We start from the raw sequence: 16,432 nt of genomic DNA on the forward strand, positions 1-16,432 counted from the left end.
ACTCATTGCAAATCCGACAAGCGGTAACGAGAAAAGATTTACTGTAAACAGTAGTGCGATGCCCAGGGAAGTATAGCATATTTGGATCAGACCTAGTGTACATTGTAGAGACAGAAACACAACTAAGGAACAAATCATACCTGATACCTTGGTGATTTGTTTTTAAATAGAGTAAACAGAAAGGATCCCAGAAGGTATTCTCTAAGGTATTTGGCGCTGAGCTATCTTAGTTGCTTATAATACCGTGTGAAATGTGGACGTCTCTGCGTAGGACAAAAATGAACCTAAGGCAGGAGTTTAATACCCGGTGAAATTTTAAATTACTTTCTTCGTTGAGATCATTATAAACAAGACAGCAGTAATCAATTACAGAGAAAATGAGCGACGATATGAGTGTTTTTCTAGTATTAAAAGGAGGTATTTATGAACTTTTAACTGATATAGTATAGTTATCTTGTTAGAAATATTATTTACACGGTTGTAGGTTGTTTACAATTTTGTATTTTCTATGAAAACGAAATCAGGAGTTCTGCTATTTTGATGACTGTGGAAAATATATTTATGTGTAAAATGACGTTATTTTGATTAAAAATCGCTAATGAAAATGCTTTTGTCGCCCGAAGTGATTTATTATTTTTTGTGAGCTCATCCGAAAATTCCTTTAATAACGGCATCGCAATATTTATTGTTTCCATAAACGGCAATTCTGGACTGTGTGCATACTTTTGAGGCTTGAAATTCTTGTGCATTCCAAACGATACCCGAAATTCAACGAAGTCAAAGTATTTTTATGGCATATTTTTCATATTTTGGAAGTGCCTGTCATTTAGCTGTCGCTGTTTTACGATTTCTTAGGATGAGTATTTTAGGTGAAAAGCCGAGATAGTAATGACAGGAATCATAGTAAAACCTGAAGCAATATTAAAATCGAGTAGTGTTACCGTATCGTTATTTTACCTGAATATCACAAATGTATTTCGTGAAAGACTCCGCGTATCCAAAACGACCATGCGTGAATACGTTACTTTACGTATTTTACAGCGTAAGTAGACCAATTGAAAAAGTAAAACTTATAGTGTGCCTGGTAATTGAGCGCCAAATGGTTTAAAGAGGCATATACAGTTATGAAAGTACCTGGCTTCTGCGTGCTAGTTAATCAGCAGGAATATGCCATCAACGACTTTCATGGATATCTTCTTTCTTTCAAAAGTGACTTTAAAAAACGTTAGTACAGCACATGAAGTGCGCAATATTAAGGTCAACAACGAGCTTGTATCCGGGCATTAGTTTTAATAAAGGTAGTCTTGAATAAGATGAACTCATTCGTAGCTGAGAGAAACTCAGAAAGTTGGTAATAGGGAAAATTTTCATCAACGTATCTTATCGCTATCCTTTCGTGGAAAACGAATGACTTTATACTAAATATAAAGCATGAGACCGTCGTAATTATGAGAGCCTTATGTTGAAAAATTTCTCGTATGAATCGAGAAATGAGTAGACGAATAAAAATCTGAATACCTTCTTCTGCGTTCCATATTCGAAATATTAGAACAGCGACTCATCACAGGCGTATGAGTTATACGCTCTGTGAAGCGTTCAACTTACTTGTTCCGGGAATATCTGCTTGCTCAATATTCAATTCCTTTTTTTCAAATTTATTTTCCCATAGAGGCAGCATTGCGCCCTGCAATAAATAACAGAACGCCGCTTTTTATTCATGGAAAAAACACTGTGTCGCGCGCTCATATTTTACAAATATTTATCCTGCATACATTACAGAATTCTATAAAACTTCAACCGCTCATATTTAGCATTCCAATATCTAGCCAGAGGAAAAAGATCTTGCCGGAGAAATCAAGTAAATGTAAACAATTTTCATAGCAAAATATGTCACCTTGAATCTTAATATCATTGTCTATATATTTAGTCGTTTTGTCTGTAGAAGTTTCATTAACGACATTCCTAGGAATGTTTTCTGAATATCAGAGAATATTTTTGATCATATGTATTTATTTATTTGTAGTTTTAGCTATGTAAAACAAAAAATGTTTTTATCCATCACATTTTTTTAATGCTGGAGAGTATCATTTTTTTCAGCAAAATGGTAGGATGAAAACCAGAAAATTTTTAATGATTAGTATTGTGAAAGTGGTAAATGTCAACAAACTAACTGCTTTATAAATATTTAGCATCTATATAAATTATTTTTCACGATATTAATATAGCAATCTGATCCCTGCTTTATGATACGTCCACAGAAATCTCTATGCAGGAGGTGATAATTACTATGCATCTGAGAACTCCCCACGCGTCACTCCAAATCATAAGAGTTTTTATCCCACTTTAGACAGGATATCCTGGTAAAGATCACTTAGTACGTATTATATGATCATATACGAAACAGTTGTAGCTACTGAGCATCACCATTTATAATAGAATGAAAATATTTAATGTTTTAGTGGACAAACAGGCTTAAAATTAGCTAATATGAATTTCATTAGGGCGTGATGAACTTGAAAAAATATCACTCGATAATTTGATAAGATTTCAATTTCTTTCTAAAAAAGCAAGTATAATTTTAAGATTTCAAAGCTTACTAACTTACTAACCACTGGGTATCATTTTAGGGACTGAAAATGTGTACATTAATTTTAGTTCACTTGATCAAGCAAAATGAATAGCATAGCCCCTTATGCTAATATAACGCTCAACGACACAATTCATCTGAAGCAGAGAAATAAGCTGAAGCCGACCAATAGTATTCTGAACAATTTATTGGATCGAAAAAAATATTCGCTCAATTTATCTGCCTTGCACACACAGTTATGTATTAATATTTATGCGTGTAAACACATGAAGAGAATGAATAACGGCAATATATATATTAAGGTAAACCCCAGAAACGTAAAAACATTCTTTCTCTCCGTATGGGTAAATTCACCTTTGCGACGGACAATGGTGGAGTTTTGAATATTAATGTGTTCCCAAATTGGTAAGCTCACAAGGAAATGAATATTCATAGGAATGAAATTTTGATCACTGGCATAAGATAAAGTCTGATTGATTATGCGAGGAAAGTCTTCTATGGCACCGTAGACTTCACAAACAGTAGGTAAAACGTCGAGAAGTCTGGCGTCGCCGCAGTTTTCCTGTTTTCGTTCTCCTTAAAATTTTCAACGGAGAACTTCGTTATTACTCAAGAGGTATTCATGAATGAGAAGACATTGATAGGGAAATAATTCCTCCTGAAAGATAATCAGAATAACGATCAACTTCATACTAGAAACTGATGAAATTTACATTGCATAGCTATTAAAGTAATTTACAGGTTGGGGTAGGTTCCCATGGAGTATTTAAGAAGTACTCTGGTAGTCTCCCCACCCCTCATGGACTTCCCTTTTAAATTCACAAGAAGACCTACTGCATTTAAATTTATCTAAATATCCGCGAAATTTAATTCCAGCGAAAACGTTCTTAGCGATCGCACTTGGCATTATTATAATATTGGTGTTATACTTACTCGGAGACTTCTTAAATAATGTGTTATATTTTCTGCAATACAAATTCTTTGCTTTGCATTCTGAACTAGTAATTATGTCGTAGGTTGTGTTAAAAAATTAATAAACGATGTCAAAGGGTAGATAGGCGTAAACTTTTAGTCACTGCGTGATACTTAGGGTGATTGGAAATCATATTATTGTTAAAAAAAATATGATAATGCCTATATGAAATCAAAGTGTTATTTCCTCCTTCATCTTTCCCACCTTCATGGTACTTGCTAAAATTATGGATTCAATTTAAATAATTAAATAATTTCATTTTTTCAGTTTTTACTGTTCATCCAATTTATATTGCAGCAGTAGACTCGCAACTGCGAATAAATTATCGCGATAGACTTCTTCGACTTCCTTCTCTTCGTTTTAACGGGATCTAACTCGATGATTAACGGCAATTCCAGTTGCTGGCAGCTTATTTCAAGGAGATTAAGTGAAGAGGAAGCAGCTTATTTCCTTTATTTCACCTTTGATCTACCATAGCACGTTTTGACGAATCTTCATGTGCAATAACTTGACCTTATATTCCTTGAATGTGTTTTCCTCGCACAGGATAACGCGTTAGCTCCAAGGACTAAGCAAAGCTCTTGCTCTCCCATTCAAACTGATGTGTATAGTGGATATGATTAAGGGAGCTTTTGTTCAACGCAGTTTTCAGTTCAACGCAACGCAGTTAAAGGCATTTTTTCTGGGTTCCTTTCATGTTTACTTTTCGTTCATGGTAACAGCATTAGAGTTTTTGTTCTCGTATCCTCCTTCTTCGCTTCATGTGTGAAAATGTGCAGGAAAACACTCCTAATTATTGGAAAAGTCAAAGGGAAACTTTGATAAGAAACCGTGTGCGCGAAATCATTTTGATTTGCTCGAGAGCAGATTCTTGATTATGGCTTACGCAGCCATTTTTTACCACCTTTCTCAGCTTAATTTCCATCGCATCATTCCGTATTCTATTTGGGACATCTCTTGAAGCCTTCCTGGATCCTCTCGATAATAAGTCCAGGACTATGACATTATAATTGAGCTGTTATTGGAATTAAGTTTAAATGTTAGTAGATAAGATTATCCGAATGCCTCTTCAAAGTTGAAATGAAAATATATCCGAAACCAAATTTGTGATTGATATGGCAATCATCTACGGGAAAGAAAATATTTATTGACCCATCAAGTAAGAGTAAGAGTTGATGATTCTTAGCCTTGCTTAGCATTAATATGTATTCTCTCTCTTTAGATGATTGCTAAGACAGCTGAAATATTGAAGTATTTATTATTAGGAAGTAATTGGTATTCGATTATCTGATAGGAGACATTCCTATTATAAAGGGAATAGTTGGTATTCTATTTTGATACTCTCTTTCATTAGAAATTTTATTTTTTAGTATTTTTTAAGAAGCAAGGCTGTGCATAAGTGAACCTTGCAAAATGAGGGTAATTTTTGAAGAGTTACACCACTTCTCATTGATAAATAATGCTTACATACCAGCATCAAGCATTAAAAATATCCCTTGGTTAACTTGCATGCAAGATTGGTCCATTTTGTAGGAACATGTGAATGAATATAATAAAAAATTCATCACCCGCTCCTTATTGCATTTAAGTAAGGCATGCATTCTTTTTTTATTGATCTTTCAATTCAATGACCTCATACTCCCTCTGCGTTCAACTTAATGTCGCTTGTTATTTTACGTGGCATTTTCTAAAACATTTTCTGCGAAATAACTTTATTAAGAATAAACTAATATTCATATTATGTCCGGTGTCCTCGAAATTGAATTATCGTCCCACTCTCCCACTGAAGAAAATATTTTTAATTCCACATTGAAATATATATTTATGTTGAGCGTTAGTTGATGACTTGGTGAACATACTTGTAAACTAAATATTCATAGTACGAGTAATATAAAGTCTTCTCGACATAGCTATCGGGATAGCTATAGCGGAGATGTTTTTCGATTCCTTCCTAATTGAGGCGCAACAATAGGGTAGGAATGCTGGGGACAAGGACGTAAAAAATATTCAGTTCAGCATTGTTAACATCCTCGTACTAGGAGCATTTAACACTAATTTTTTTATTTTAGAAAATGTATAAAAAGACTCCATCAACACGAATACGAAAGTTGAAGATAGCCTTTACCTCGATTAATAGCTGAAGCTTTTTCCTCCACGAGATAAAATATCCATCACCATTTAGGAACAAACTATGGACTTATTTTAATTAATGGCTATTTTATTTGAAAAAGACGGAAGAAAAGCAAGGTTAAAAAGGACGTATGTGATGGAACACAAGGTGACTGAACTCTTCGGCCTAGGACGAGTAATGGGAATAGGAAATTTCGCGAAAAATACTCTTTTTCAGCACATCAACGAAGCAATTTTAGTACTTGCCAGCATAAGAATACTGCACACATAGGATCGAGGCAGGAAAAAATAATATCCAAAGGAAAACGAATCGAAATATCTCTCAGGACCGAAGATATGGCAGGAACTACTCCACTTGCTGTATACTTTTTTATGATTTGAAACAGAAGGAGGGGATTTTAGGGAAGTGTAGATAGATATTGGAGTCCAGGGTGGCTGAACTCCTTTAAAATAACAAAATATCGAGAGAATAAGAAATTAAACTAGCCTTTCTCTTCCTTTCCAGCTCGTATAGGCTGCAACTGCAGTCCTCAGTTGCGGTAATTCCGCGAAGATTTCTTCAAGTATCATCGTAAAAGATAATCTTATACCCCATAGATGGCCCTCTCTCCTCTATAAAAATAATATCCACTTTCTTTTATGAAGAGAGAAAGGATATCCGAGACTCAAAATCACCAATGGCAGCGCTGACGAAATTTGCCAATATATCCGACACATCGAGGTTTCTGTTGTGATGATAACATTGGTATAGTCTGGTATAGTATGAATCATCGAACCACTACAAAAATAGAGTAAAAAATATTAATGAAGATTTTTATTGCTTTTGAGGATGTATTCCGATACCTAGGGGCAACGAAAAATAGCAACAAAGATTCAGGAAGTAATAAATTATAGCAAAAATACCCTTTATCAGCTCATGGTGATTACTCAAAAGGTCTGAACAACCATAAACGCGTGAATCTGGTTAAAACATTATTCTTACCAGGGCGTAAAAAGTGCATCGATTACCTTGAACGCCTGAACCGTAAAAACCACCGTCGCAGTTAATGATGAATTGTTGCCATATACATAAACTTGGTGGCCAAGGGATACGAGTGAGTCTCTGTTTTGTGCTGACATCGAGTGGAATATTAAATGAACTTCTTCATATCTGGTTGATATCGTTTGTTTTCTTTTCATAATTTCTGAACCTAACTCTGTTTAGAAAAAAAATCACTTGTACTCCCTGGCTTCTAACCCCCTCATATAAATATTAATGCATGAAATACAAAGTTTACGACGTTATGATATCTTAATACCAACAAAATAACAAGATAAATCGGAAAATACCCAATATTGCCTATGATTTGTCAACGTCTTTCACACTACTCGAGATGTCTTGAACAAGGAACGAGGAAGAAGACGTCTTTTACGCTAAAATGAGAGGCGTTCGTTTAAGACAGGTTTTTTAATATACCATGAGTCGAGTTGAATGGCATTTTACATTGTTGTAGAAACCTTGAATATACATTAATGGCCTTTGTGAAAACGATCGACGAGAGGATAACGTAAAGAATAACCATTAAACTTTGCTCCTCGTAAAATTTAATAACCACGTCCCTATCCCAAGCGGTCATAATATCAATGCTCATCCCTTCTCCAATGTAACGCAGAGAAGTCTAGAATACCTCCACTGATTCGTCAAAACACTTCTACTCCATTCGAGAATCAAAAGAAATTTGAACCGTGCAAGACAAGACTGATTTGATGGAAAAGAGGGGATTGAAGATTCAAAACATGATGACCGCAGTCATGGCGATTGCTATGACGTCATACCCATTCGATAAACCTTGCTCAGCGAGTCTTGAACTGAAATTTACCTGAATTTTCAAAGTGGGAAACCCTTTCAGTTATATATTTTTTCCTTCCCATTGATATAAATTATTCTTTTTCTATTTTAATTCATTTTTGTTCTCATGAAGACTTATGCCAAAACGTTTTGTTATCTTTTATACCGTAACTTTAATGGTCTATGTTCGTTATTATCGGCAGATATACTTATAAGGAATTAAGAACCCCCCAACGGTCATTTCCATTTTTATTATTACCAGCCTTTATATCAACTCACCAACCTGTCTGTTTGTTTGTCTGGTACAAATCTTGTAACTGAAATTTGACTCACTTCCTGTGAAGCAAAAACGCTGAAATTTTGCACACTTCTTCATTTCCGATGACAATACATGAAAATATAACTTTTTCTCTCCAACCCCCCTTTAACCACCCCCCAGTCAACCTATAGCCCCCCAAAACATGTTTGTACGGGGTGGCATTTTTAACATAGGGGGGTGGCATTTTTAACATAGGGGGGTGGCATTTTTAACATAGGGGTAGGCATTTAAAAGCATAGGGGTGGCATTTTGAAACATAGGGGGCTTACCATTCACTGAAAATTTAATAAATATTGTGACTTTTTTAATACGTCACTTTTTGTTTTTTGGGGTCACTGAGTTTTTTTGCTTTGTGTCATATATAAACGTTGCTCATCCCCTGTAATTTAATATAAAGGCTGGTTTTAAAAAAAAAAATTTTATAAGAGCTTATTATGGACATTATGGCCGAAATGGTTAAGACAGTTGATTGGTATCCTCGGACCTCTACTTCGGAATTCGGCCGATAGTTGACGCCTCACTCATCTGGATCCTCAAATAGAAAAGAATCTCTGGAGTGTGTATGGATAGATCTTTGAGAGACTCTTTCTCACACACTTCCATTTTTATCTTCCCAACAGGCGGCGCCATATCTGCCAGCAACGCGGCGGCCGTTAGGAGCAGGGGCGGCTCCGCACCCTCTGCCGTGGCCCAGCCCCGGCACCCTATAGCCACCCCGCTCCCGACGACTGCCCCCGCTCCTCCCTCCACCCCCCACCCGTCCACGCCGCCCCCAGCCATGGCCGACGCCCCGGTCCCCGAGGAGAACGACGTGCACCTGCCGCTCTCCGAGGATGACCCGCCATCGCCCGCGGGACCGCTTTACTTCGCCACCGGCAACTCGACCAGGGTGACGGCGCAGTTGGGCAGCACGGCGCTCGTGCCCTGCGTCGTGCGGAACATCGGCGACGGCATGGTGAGTGGCTTATGGGCGGCTAAAGGGCACTTATCCAATCGGCCAAGTGGGAACGCCTGTTCCTTATGTGCTGAGTGTTGACGACTGGATAGGAATGGCTGGTGAGAAGATCCTAGCTCCAATGCGCAATTGGAAGATAACAGTTATTTCGAGTTTTCAACTCTCGCCTCGTCCTTTTCCACTTACTTCTGAGGTCATTGCCTATTACGTATGTGATAGAGGTTGACAATAACAGTTTACTACAAATTTTTAATTCTCCATCTTCTTTTTCGACTCGATAGACATTAGACTGACTGTCTTCTAAGGCTGATGCCTAATTCTTGTTTAGTATGGGTTGACAATAATAGTTTATTCCTAAGTTTTATTTTATTCTGAATCTTTGTGTTCCATTTACTTCTAAGCCTGTTTCCTATGTAACAGTTTATCACAAATTTGTAATTCTCCATCTTCTTCTTCGACTGTCTTCTAAGGCTGATGCCTAGTTCTTGTTTAGTAGGGGTTGACAATAACAGTTTATTCCTAGTTTTTTTTAATTCTATATCTTCTTCTTCCACTTTCTTCTAAGACTACTGCCTGTTCCTTACGTAATGGGGGGTCCAAAACTCGATAGACATTAGACTAGATAGACATAGATAGATCATCAGACTGGTGGCTGGTGAGGAGATGCTAGCTCTAATGCGCTATTGGAAGATAACAGTTATTTTCAGTTTTCAATTTTCGCTTCGTCTTTTGCCACTTTCTTCTGAGGTCATTGCCTCTTACGTAAGTGGTAGGGGTTGACGATTACGAATTCTTAATTCTCCATCTTCTTCTTCCACTTCGACTGTCTTCTAATGCTGATGCCTAATTCTTGTTTAGCAGGCGTAGACGATAGCAGTTTATTCCCAAGTTTTTTTTTAATTCTGAATCTTTTTATTTCACTTTATTCTAAGACCGCAATAACAAATGACAACACACTAGGCGTATTAATGAAATAAACTATTTATTATCCTTTAACATAAAATTGAACATCACCAAATACACCAACAGATGCATTATCTGAAGTCAAATTACTTTTACAAAATACAATTAAACGATCTTCAGGTTTAAACTTCATACATCTCTTAGATGTTAATACATTAGAAGACACAGTAGTACAATGCTCCTTCTGATAAGATTGGAAATTATTCATTTGAATAGTTTTATAACACAAAACATCAGATGAAGGAAAACTCTCCAAGCCACCAATGCTATGCTGCTCCTGCATCCTGCTCCTTATGTAACGGGGGTCGAAAACTCGATGGCAATGGCTGGTGAGGAAATTCCTGCTCCAATGGGAAATTGGAAGGCAATAGTTTATTCCAAGATTTCAGTTCTCGTTTTTTTCCTCTTCCACTTTCCCCTTGGGCCGGTGCGTTACCCATATGTGGTAGGGGTTGCCAATAACAGCTAATTCCAATTTTAAAATTCTACACCTTCTTCCAAATTCTTCTAAGGCCAGTACCCTTTCCTTGTGTTTGGGGGTTGACAACTAGATATCAGTAACTGGTAAGGAGCCTTTCCCAATGCAAAATTAAAAGATAATAGTATATCCCTAGTTTTCGTACCTCTTCCCTCACTATATTCTGAGGCTAGTGCCAGTTTTTTATGCTGTATGGGTTGACAACTAGACAGCAATGGCTGGTGAGGAGTAAACGTCGGCCCCAATGCGAAATTGAAAGATAACAGTTTATTCCTAGTTTTAATTTCTCTATCTTTTTCATATACTTCCATATATGGCTATTACATGTTCCTAGCTCATGTGATAGGGGTTTACGACTCGATAGCAATGGCTTGTGAGGAGAAAATGCCGGCCCCAATGTGCAATTGAGGGTTTATTCCTAGTTTTTAATTCTCATCTCGTCTTCTTACACTTTTTTCTTATGCTTGTACCTGTTCCTTATGTGGTAGGAGTCAACAACTCGATGGCAATGGCTGGTCAGATGATGCCCGCCCCAATGTGCAATGGAAAGATTCCAAGAACAGTTTATTCCAAGTTTTCAATTCTTCCTCATTCTTCTCGGGCTAGCCGCCGTTTACATCAGTGCGTTTCATACATCCAGGATAACATTCCACGTTTTCATTGGTGGACCCATACTTCTTTTTCCAATCGGAATATTGTCCCCATACATATGAGAATATAGTTTAATTCAGGGTACAATATTCCCAATCTATTGACTCACAACCGGAATTTTGTCATCCAATTATCAGGAATAATATTTCATTGGAATTTATAAATAGAAATAAAATTTATTAATAGGATTAACAAATAGAGAATTTGCAAGATAATATTTTCGTGCATATAGTGTTGCCATTTACGGGGAAATTTTGTGTTCCCTCATTCCTAGAATTTATTTTGTTTTGAGTTTTGAAACAAGGCCATCTTCTTTAATTAATTTTAGCCAATATTGCGTAATTTAAATATAATCACATGAGAAATTCACTTTATCGTTTCGGCTGTGACCATTACTGGACTTTTTTTTGGGATTTAAGCGATTTGCATGCAGACTGGTGACCAGACCGGACGTAATTACCGAACTGTTTGTGGATATTCGGGCGCTTCTTCTCCCTTAATTATTGAATTTAATTAAGAGAGATAATTTTGTCCATAGATGTTTTGCGTCTTCAAGCTCCGCTGCCTCTATTACTCTTTTTACCGCCATCATAATTTGGTTGTGGTGTACGAACTGCTCCAACGCAGTTTTCCTGTATTCTGTGTCACATTATTTATTTTTTAAATTAATTGATGTTCCGTCGCTTCTAACTTACTTTTTGCCGCCAGGTGCTTATTTAGATATCATATTAATCACTATTCCTGCGTTTCAATTTTAGTCGGTGAAAATAAATTTATCATTAACGATTGAAAAATACAGGTTGATGGACGGGTGCATTCGATGAGGTATAATTAGTATTTGCATTCAGAGAATATTTACTATCAGTCAAACATTTCACTCATGGTGTGTTAATATAGCGGTAGTAATGATGATTTCACTCACACCAAACCAACTTGTATATGGCCATTGATTCAGTAGGCTGGCTCATCACAACATGCCTTCATTGAATATTAATTTAATATTAAATTATTGGCGTGAAAGTCAAAATATTCTATTCAATTCAGCAGTGAAATTCGATAGTAAAATACATCGGCGGCATCAACATCCTTGCACTAATTTTGGGGGAATTAAAGTCCACAAGATACCCGCAATTGGCAGGAAAAAATGTAGGGTATCTAAAAAATCTTGATTTTTCGAAACAGATAATTTAGCGATATGATTTGCATAGCTTGACTTTTAATCTTCACTGATGGATATTTTACGCTGAAGTGGAGTGATGTAACGATAATGTGAAGGCTACCAATGGCAATATTTGAGCAAAGAGAACAGTATTATTATGATGTGCCAATTATTTTAATGAGGAGTTAAGTGAATTCCAACAATTTGAAGCTCATAGTTACACATGTTTCGAAAATGTTCATCTTCTTGGATGACAGATAAATGCTTATTCGGGGTCGATTTTTTTCAAAATCCTTTTAAACCATAATTTTCTCCGAAAAAATACTTCTGGAATAAACTCTCAAGGCTCTGCTATGCTACGTATAAAAATATTGAAAGTATGAATATAACCAGTAAAATTGAAAACTCTACGGTCTAGGTGTAGGAATGTTTTACTCAAAGGCGCTGTGGCCTGATCTTTATCAGCAAAGTGATGCTTTTGTAACATTCAGCGCAAATGATTTTACTTGCTGTGTGAGTTTAGAACGCAATGTTGATTACCTATTGAACGCGTTTCCTTTTAGGAGAAAAAAATATATTTTTATTGGTTCATATGCTGTTCTATTGCTTCTCATTGTGGATGTGAATTCATTTTTTTTATGAAATCGCTTATTTCCGGAGATAAGAGTCTCTGCTATTTTTCAATGTCTAAAATTATTCCTTACCGATTAGTTTTTCAAAATTTTAACGGAAAACAAATATAAACTGGTGTTGCTAACCCTTTTCATTCAAGGGCCTCAATTTTATGGTATTTTACCGACTGCTTATTCATTTACAAATATCCCATTATTCAAGGAAGGTAAACATAACCATAGGAATATCATCAAACATTACTCAGCAAAAATCGAACTTTCTAATATTGATTATGATATATTAGTGGTTTTGTTGCTTGAATCACATTCTGATCTTATTTTAATAATTTGAGTGAAATTTTCAGAATGAAAGGAGGTGAATTCTTCGGGCTGTATCGGACCGATGCATAGATACTTAAAAACAAAGGTTTAGTTTTAAAAAATCAATGGGAGAACAGCGATACATCCTAGTTTTTAAGAGCTTTCAACGGATAACTTTCCACTTAATTTTGAAATTTTGTCTGTGACGGCAGACGGGAGTATAATTTCCGTGATTATAGCTATGGATAATTTGAAAAGAATATTTTCTCTTCAAGTCACTCATACTAATTGATCAATTAGTGCGTTAACGAACTACTTATTCGCTTGAATTCAGCAGAATCAGCGCCACTTAAGGATTTCTCTTAAAGTCATAATAAGGCTGGAAGTTTAATTTACCAGCAAGTTATCAAGAGGTGAAACATGGGCTTAGTGCTTTCTAAAAAGGAGTAGCACAAAATAAATTCTTAGAAGCTCAAATCAGCGAGATGCAACGATGGCTTATTAGATATCTTATTTTAATAACCAAATTGAGAATAACATTACTAATGTAAAAATATAATGAACTTCATTTTATGGGCCATATTACTCTAAATACACTCATTAGAGGTCATGTTAAAAATTTATGAGATACTAAGTTTCATTTTGTATCGTTGATGTACTCCATGTAAAAACTTTTTCCTGAAGTTTTGGAATGGGGACTGCCTCAAAACTAATGAGTTATCCATTAGCAATGCCTTCTCCGGTGATTTTCATCCCACTGGATTTACGGTGAATCGTAACTGTATCTACAGATTGTGACTGGATTTAAGAACATTTGCATGTAGGCGACTGTTTGTAGTTTCAATTGAAAGAGACACAATCGGTGCACAAAGCAATTTTGCCGGGATTATAGAGGCATATTCAAAATTAGCCGCCATTTGAACCGGGTGGCAGTTAAATACACATACGAATGGCTTAGATTTCCTACTTAGCATTCCGATTTGTATTCCAGATTCGAAGCTTTGATGCCACTTACACATGAATAAGAATGATATCTAAATATTGATACATCTAAATTCCCGCTATCGCAAAAACTTATTAAACAATTGAAGCGATATTTGAAAAGTAGTAATTCACTAAATGTGAATTTTACAGGATACGAAAGAAATAGGTTTGCTAACATTTTGCAGCTTATATTAGTGCAACAACTTCGTCAATCGTAGCAACTGATACCAATTCACTTTTTACCTTGTCCACGCCATTGGCATGTGCATCTACTACGTTTTCCATAAAAAAAAGACATTTCGATCTTTTCTGACTTCCTACCTTTCCTATGTCTTCGCTTCAATTATTGAAAATTTCGATTGTGTCGATTTTGTATTCTTCTTGCTTTTTATGGTCGAGAAGAACTACAATCTAGGCACTTTATGAGATTTGCTTCTTTATCCATCACGTTTGATATTCTTTTTTGACTCATTGATATTGGTTTTTATTAAAATTCCCGAATATCATACTAAAAAGGCATCATATATGTTTCACAAAATGTGACAATGAAGCACTCTAAAGGAAGGAAGATGGATCTATGAAATAGATGGAGTTAGTCAATGAATTTGAAGCATTATGTAAAGAGTGAATTGTGAATACCATATAAAGTATGCTTAAAATTTCACAAAGTCTATTCAGTTTTTCTTCAGATAATTGTTCATATCTTTTTATTAGATGAGGGTGATTGCATCATCTAATCCACCCTTTATATCTATGATACTATTTAATTTTGTTTACCTTGAATTCTTATTTAATGTATGAAGTAAGTTTTTTTTTGTGGAATATCGTAGATACTCTTTTGTCATCATCAGTTTCGGCTGTCGTTTCGTTGCGTATTTAAAAGCATATCTCTCACTTTTCCATTGCTCAGAAAGATCCTGTACCCACTAGCCCAACCATCCGTTGATGCATACGTTTTAGTTAACCGGAAACTCGATTTTGATTTAATTTTCCATTGCTGCGTAACTTTAATTAATCCACTCCCTATGCCTTACAAACACCCGGCAGGTGACTTGCTGGGTGCTTTGTTGATGTAGATGTCTATTTTAGTATCCCCAATTTCCAGACATCCTTATGCACATCCAAAAGTTTCATGGAACTTGGCTGTTAAACTTACAAGATGGTCATTAACTAGGGCGCTGATTAAGCCTCTACGATTCTGTCTATATGCGTTCATTATGGTCACATGATATCGCAAAGCAACTTCCACTACATGCCGTCACAATGGTGTGGTCACGAAACAAACTTCTTGTAACTTGAGGGCCCAATTAATGATAAACGTGAGACCTTAAAAAGTTTGAGTCATTTAAAGTTGAGTTGCTGGTAATATAAGCTAAGACCAAGTATCTATAGGAAAACATAAAATTCTATTGACATATTGTACAAAAAATTGAGTGAGTTATACCTGAAAAATAAGCTGCTATAATCTCTTGCTAATAGTTGCCTACTTACAAAAGGATATTTGTTATTAAAAACGTAATCCAGGAACAAAACGTCCTAATTTATGAACAATAAATAAATAAATGCTTTAATTCTATTCAAATAGCGATAGTTTGGTGAAAATAGCTCTCCTTTCGACTCAAATACCTAGTTTGGAAATGATTGGCTTAAGAATACAATGATCGAATATGTTTACAGATTATTTTATCACAGTCTGAGTAATTGAGTTTTTCTTTCCCTAGGCCTCATTTTTTAACGCTAATTAGTGCTTGAACTGTAGGTCTTAAAGACTTAAATGCAAAAATGTTTGGCCAAAGTCAAACATTGTAAAAGCCTTTCATGCAAAAATATATATTGAAAATATATCTTCATGTATCAGATTAATGTAATCATATCCATTCATAGCCCTGATGAAGATCTAAAAATATTTCTAAGCGTTATATGAATAGCGTATACGTACATTCTTAAAGTCCTACACTCGAGGACACTAATTTTTTGTAATTTTATTTTGCTTTGCAAGCCGAATGGATTTTTTGGCAAATGGCAAAATTTTTTTTTTTCAATTGCACACGTTAAAATAATTTCTTTATCGCAGAGTCGAGTATCTTTCTCCTTAAGCACTCTTTTCAGTGTTCATTCACCGTGAAACAACTCGACGATGTTTTCCGAACCGAAATCATGGAACGCGTAATTGAGGATCGGATGATGCTTGGTAGTTATCACTCCAATAATCTCGGTGGTGTAATTGGAAGTTTAGCCTTCTACGGAAGGAAACTATCGCTTTGGCAATTCCTGCGAGGTCTCTGACCGAGAACTTGGGTTTCCCCTTCTCGATCGGTGAGTGGATGAGAGCTTTGCTATTGCAAACGCGTTATCCGGGTCCTTGGGGGTAATTCCCTTGTTGGAGAGCGAGGGATCGTTCCAGGCCATTAAGATATTTGGTTGCACGTGCAGACTATAGAGGAAGTTTGTAGACAAACAGCAGTACCTCGTA

The 16,432-nt window shown here is 36.0% G+C and overlaps 1 protein-coding gene across 2 annotated transcripts in view; it reads left to right on the plus strand.

Moving 5' to 3' along the window:
• LOC124165419 overlaps window positions 1–16,432 on the plus strand; it is a 261,201-nt gene that overhangs the window by 205,592 nt on the left and 39,177 nt on the right. For both annotated transcript variants that reach the window (XM_046542825.1, XM_046542826.1), the window contains exon 3: window positions 8,458–8,792. In XM_046542825.1, coding sequence (XP_046398781.1) covers window positions 8,458–8,792 — 335 coding nt within the window. The remainder of the gene's footprint in view (window positions 1–8,457; window positions 8,793–16,432) is intronic.

This window comes from Ischnura elegans, chromosome 9 (genome assembly GCF_921293095.1).
Source record: "Ischnura elegans chromosome 9, ioIscEleg1.1, whole genome shotgun sequence".
NCBI classification, from domain to species: Eukaryota; Metazoa; Arthropoda; class Insecta; order Odonata; family Coenagrionidae; genus Ischnura; species Ischnura elegans.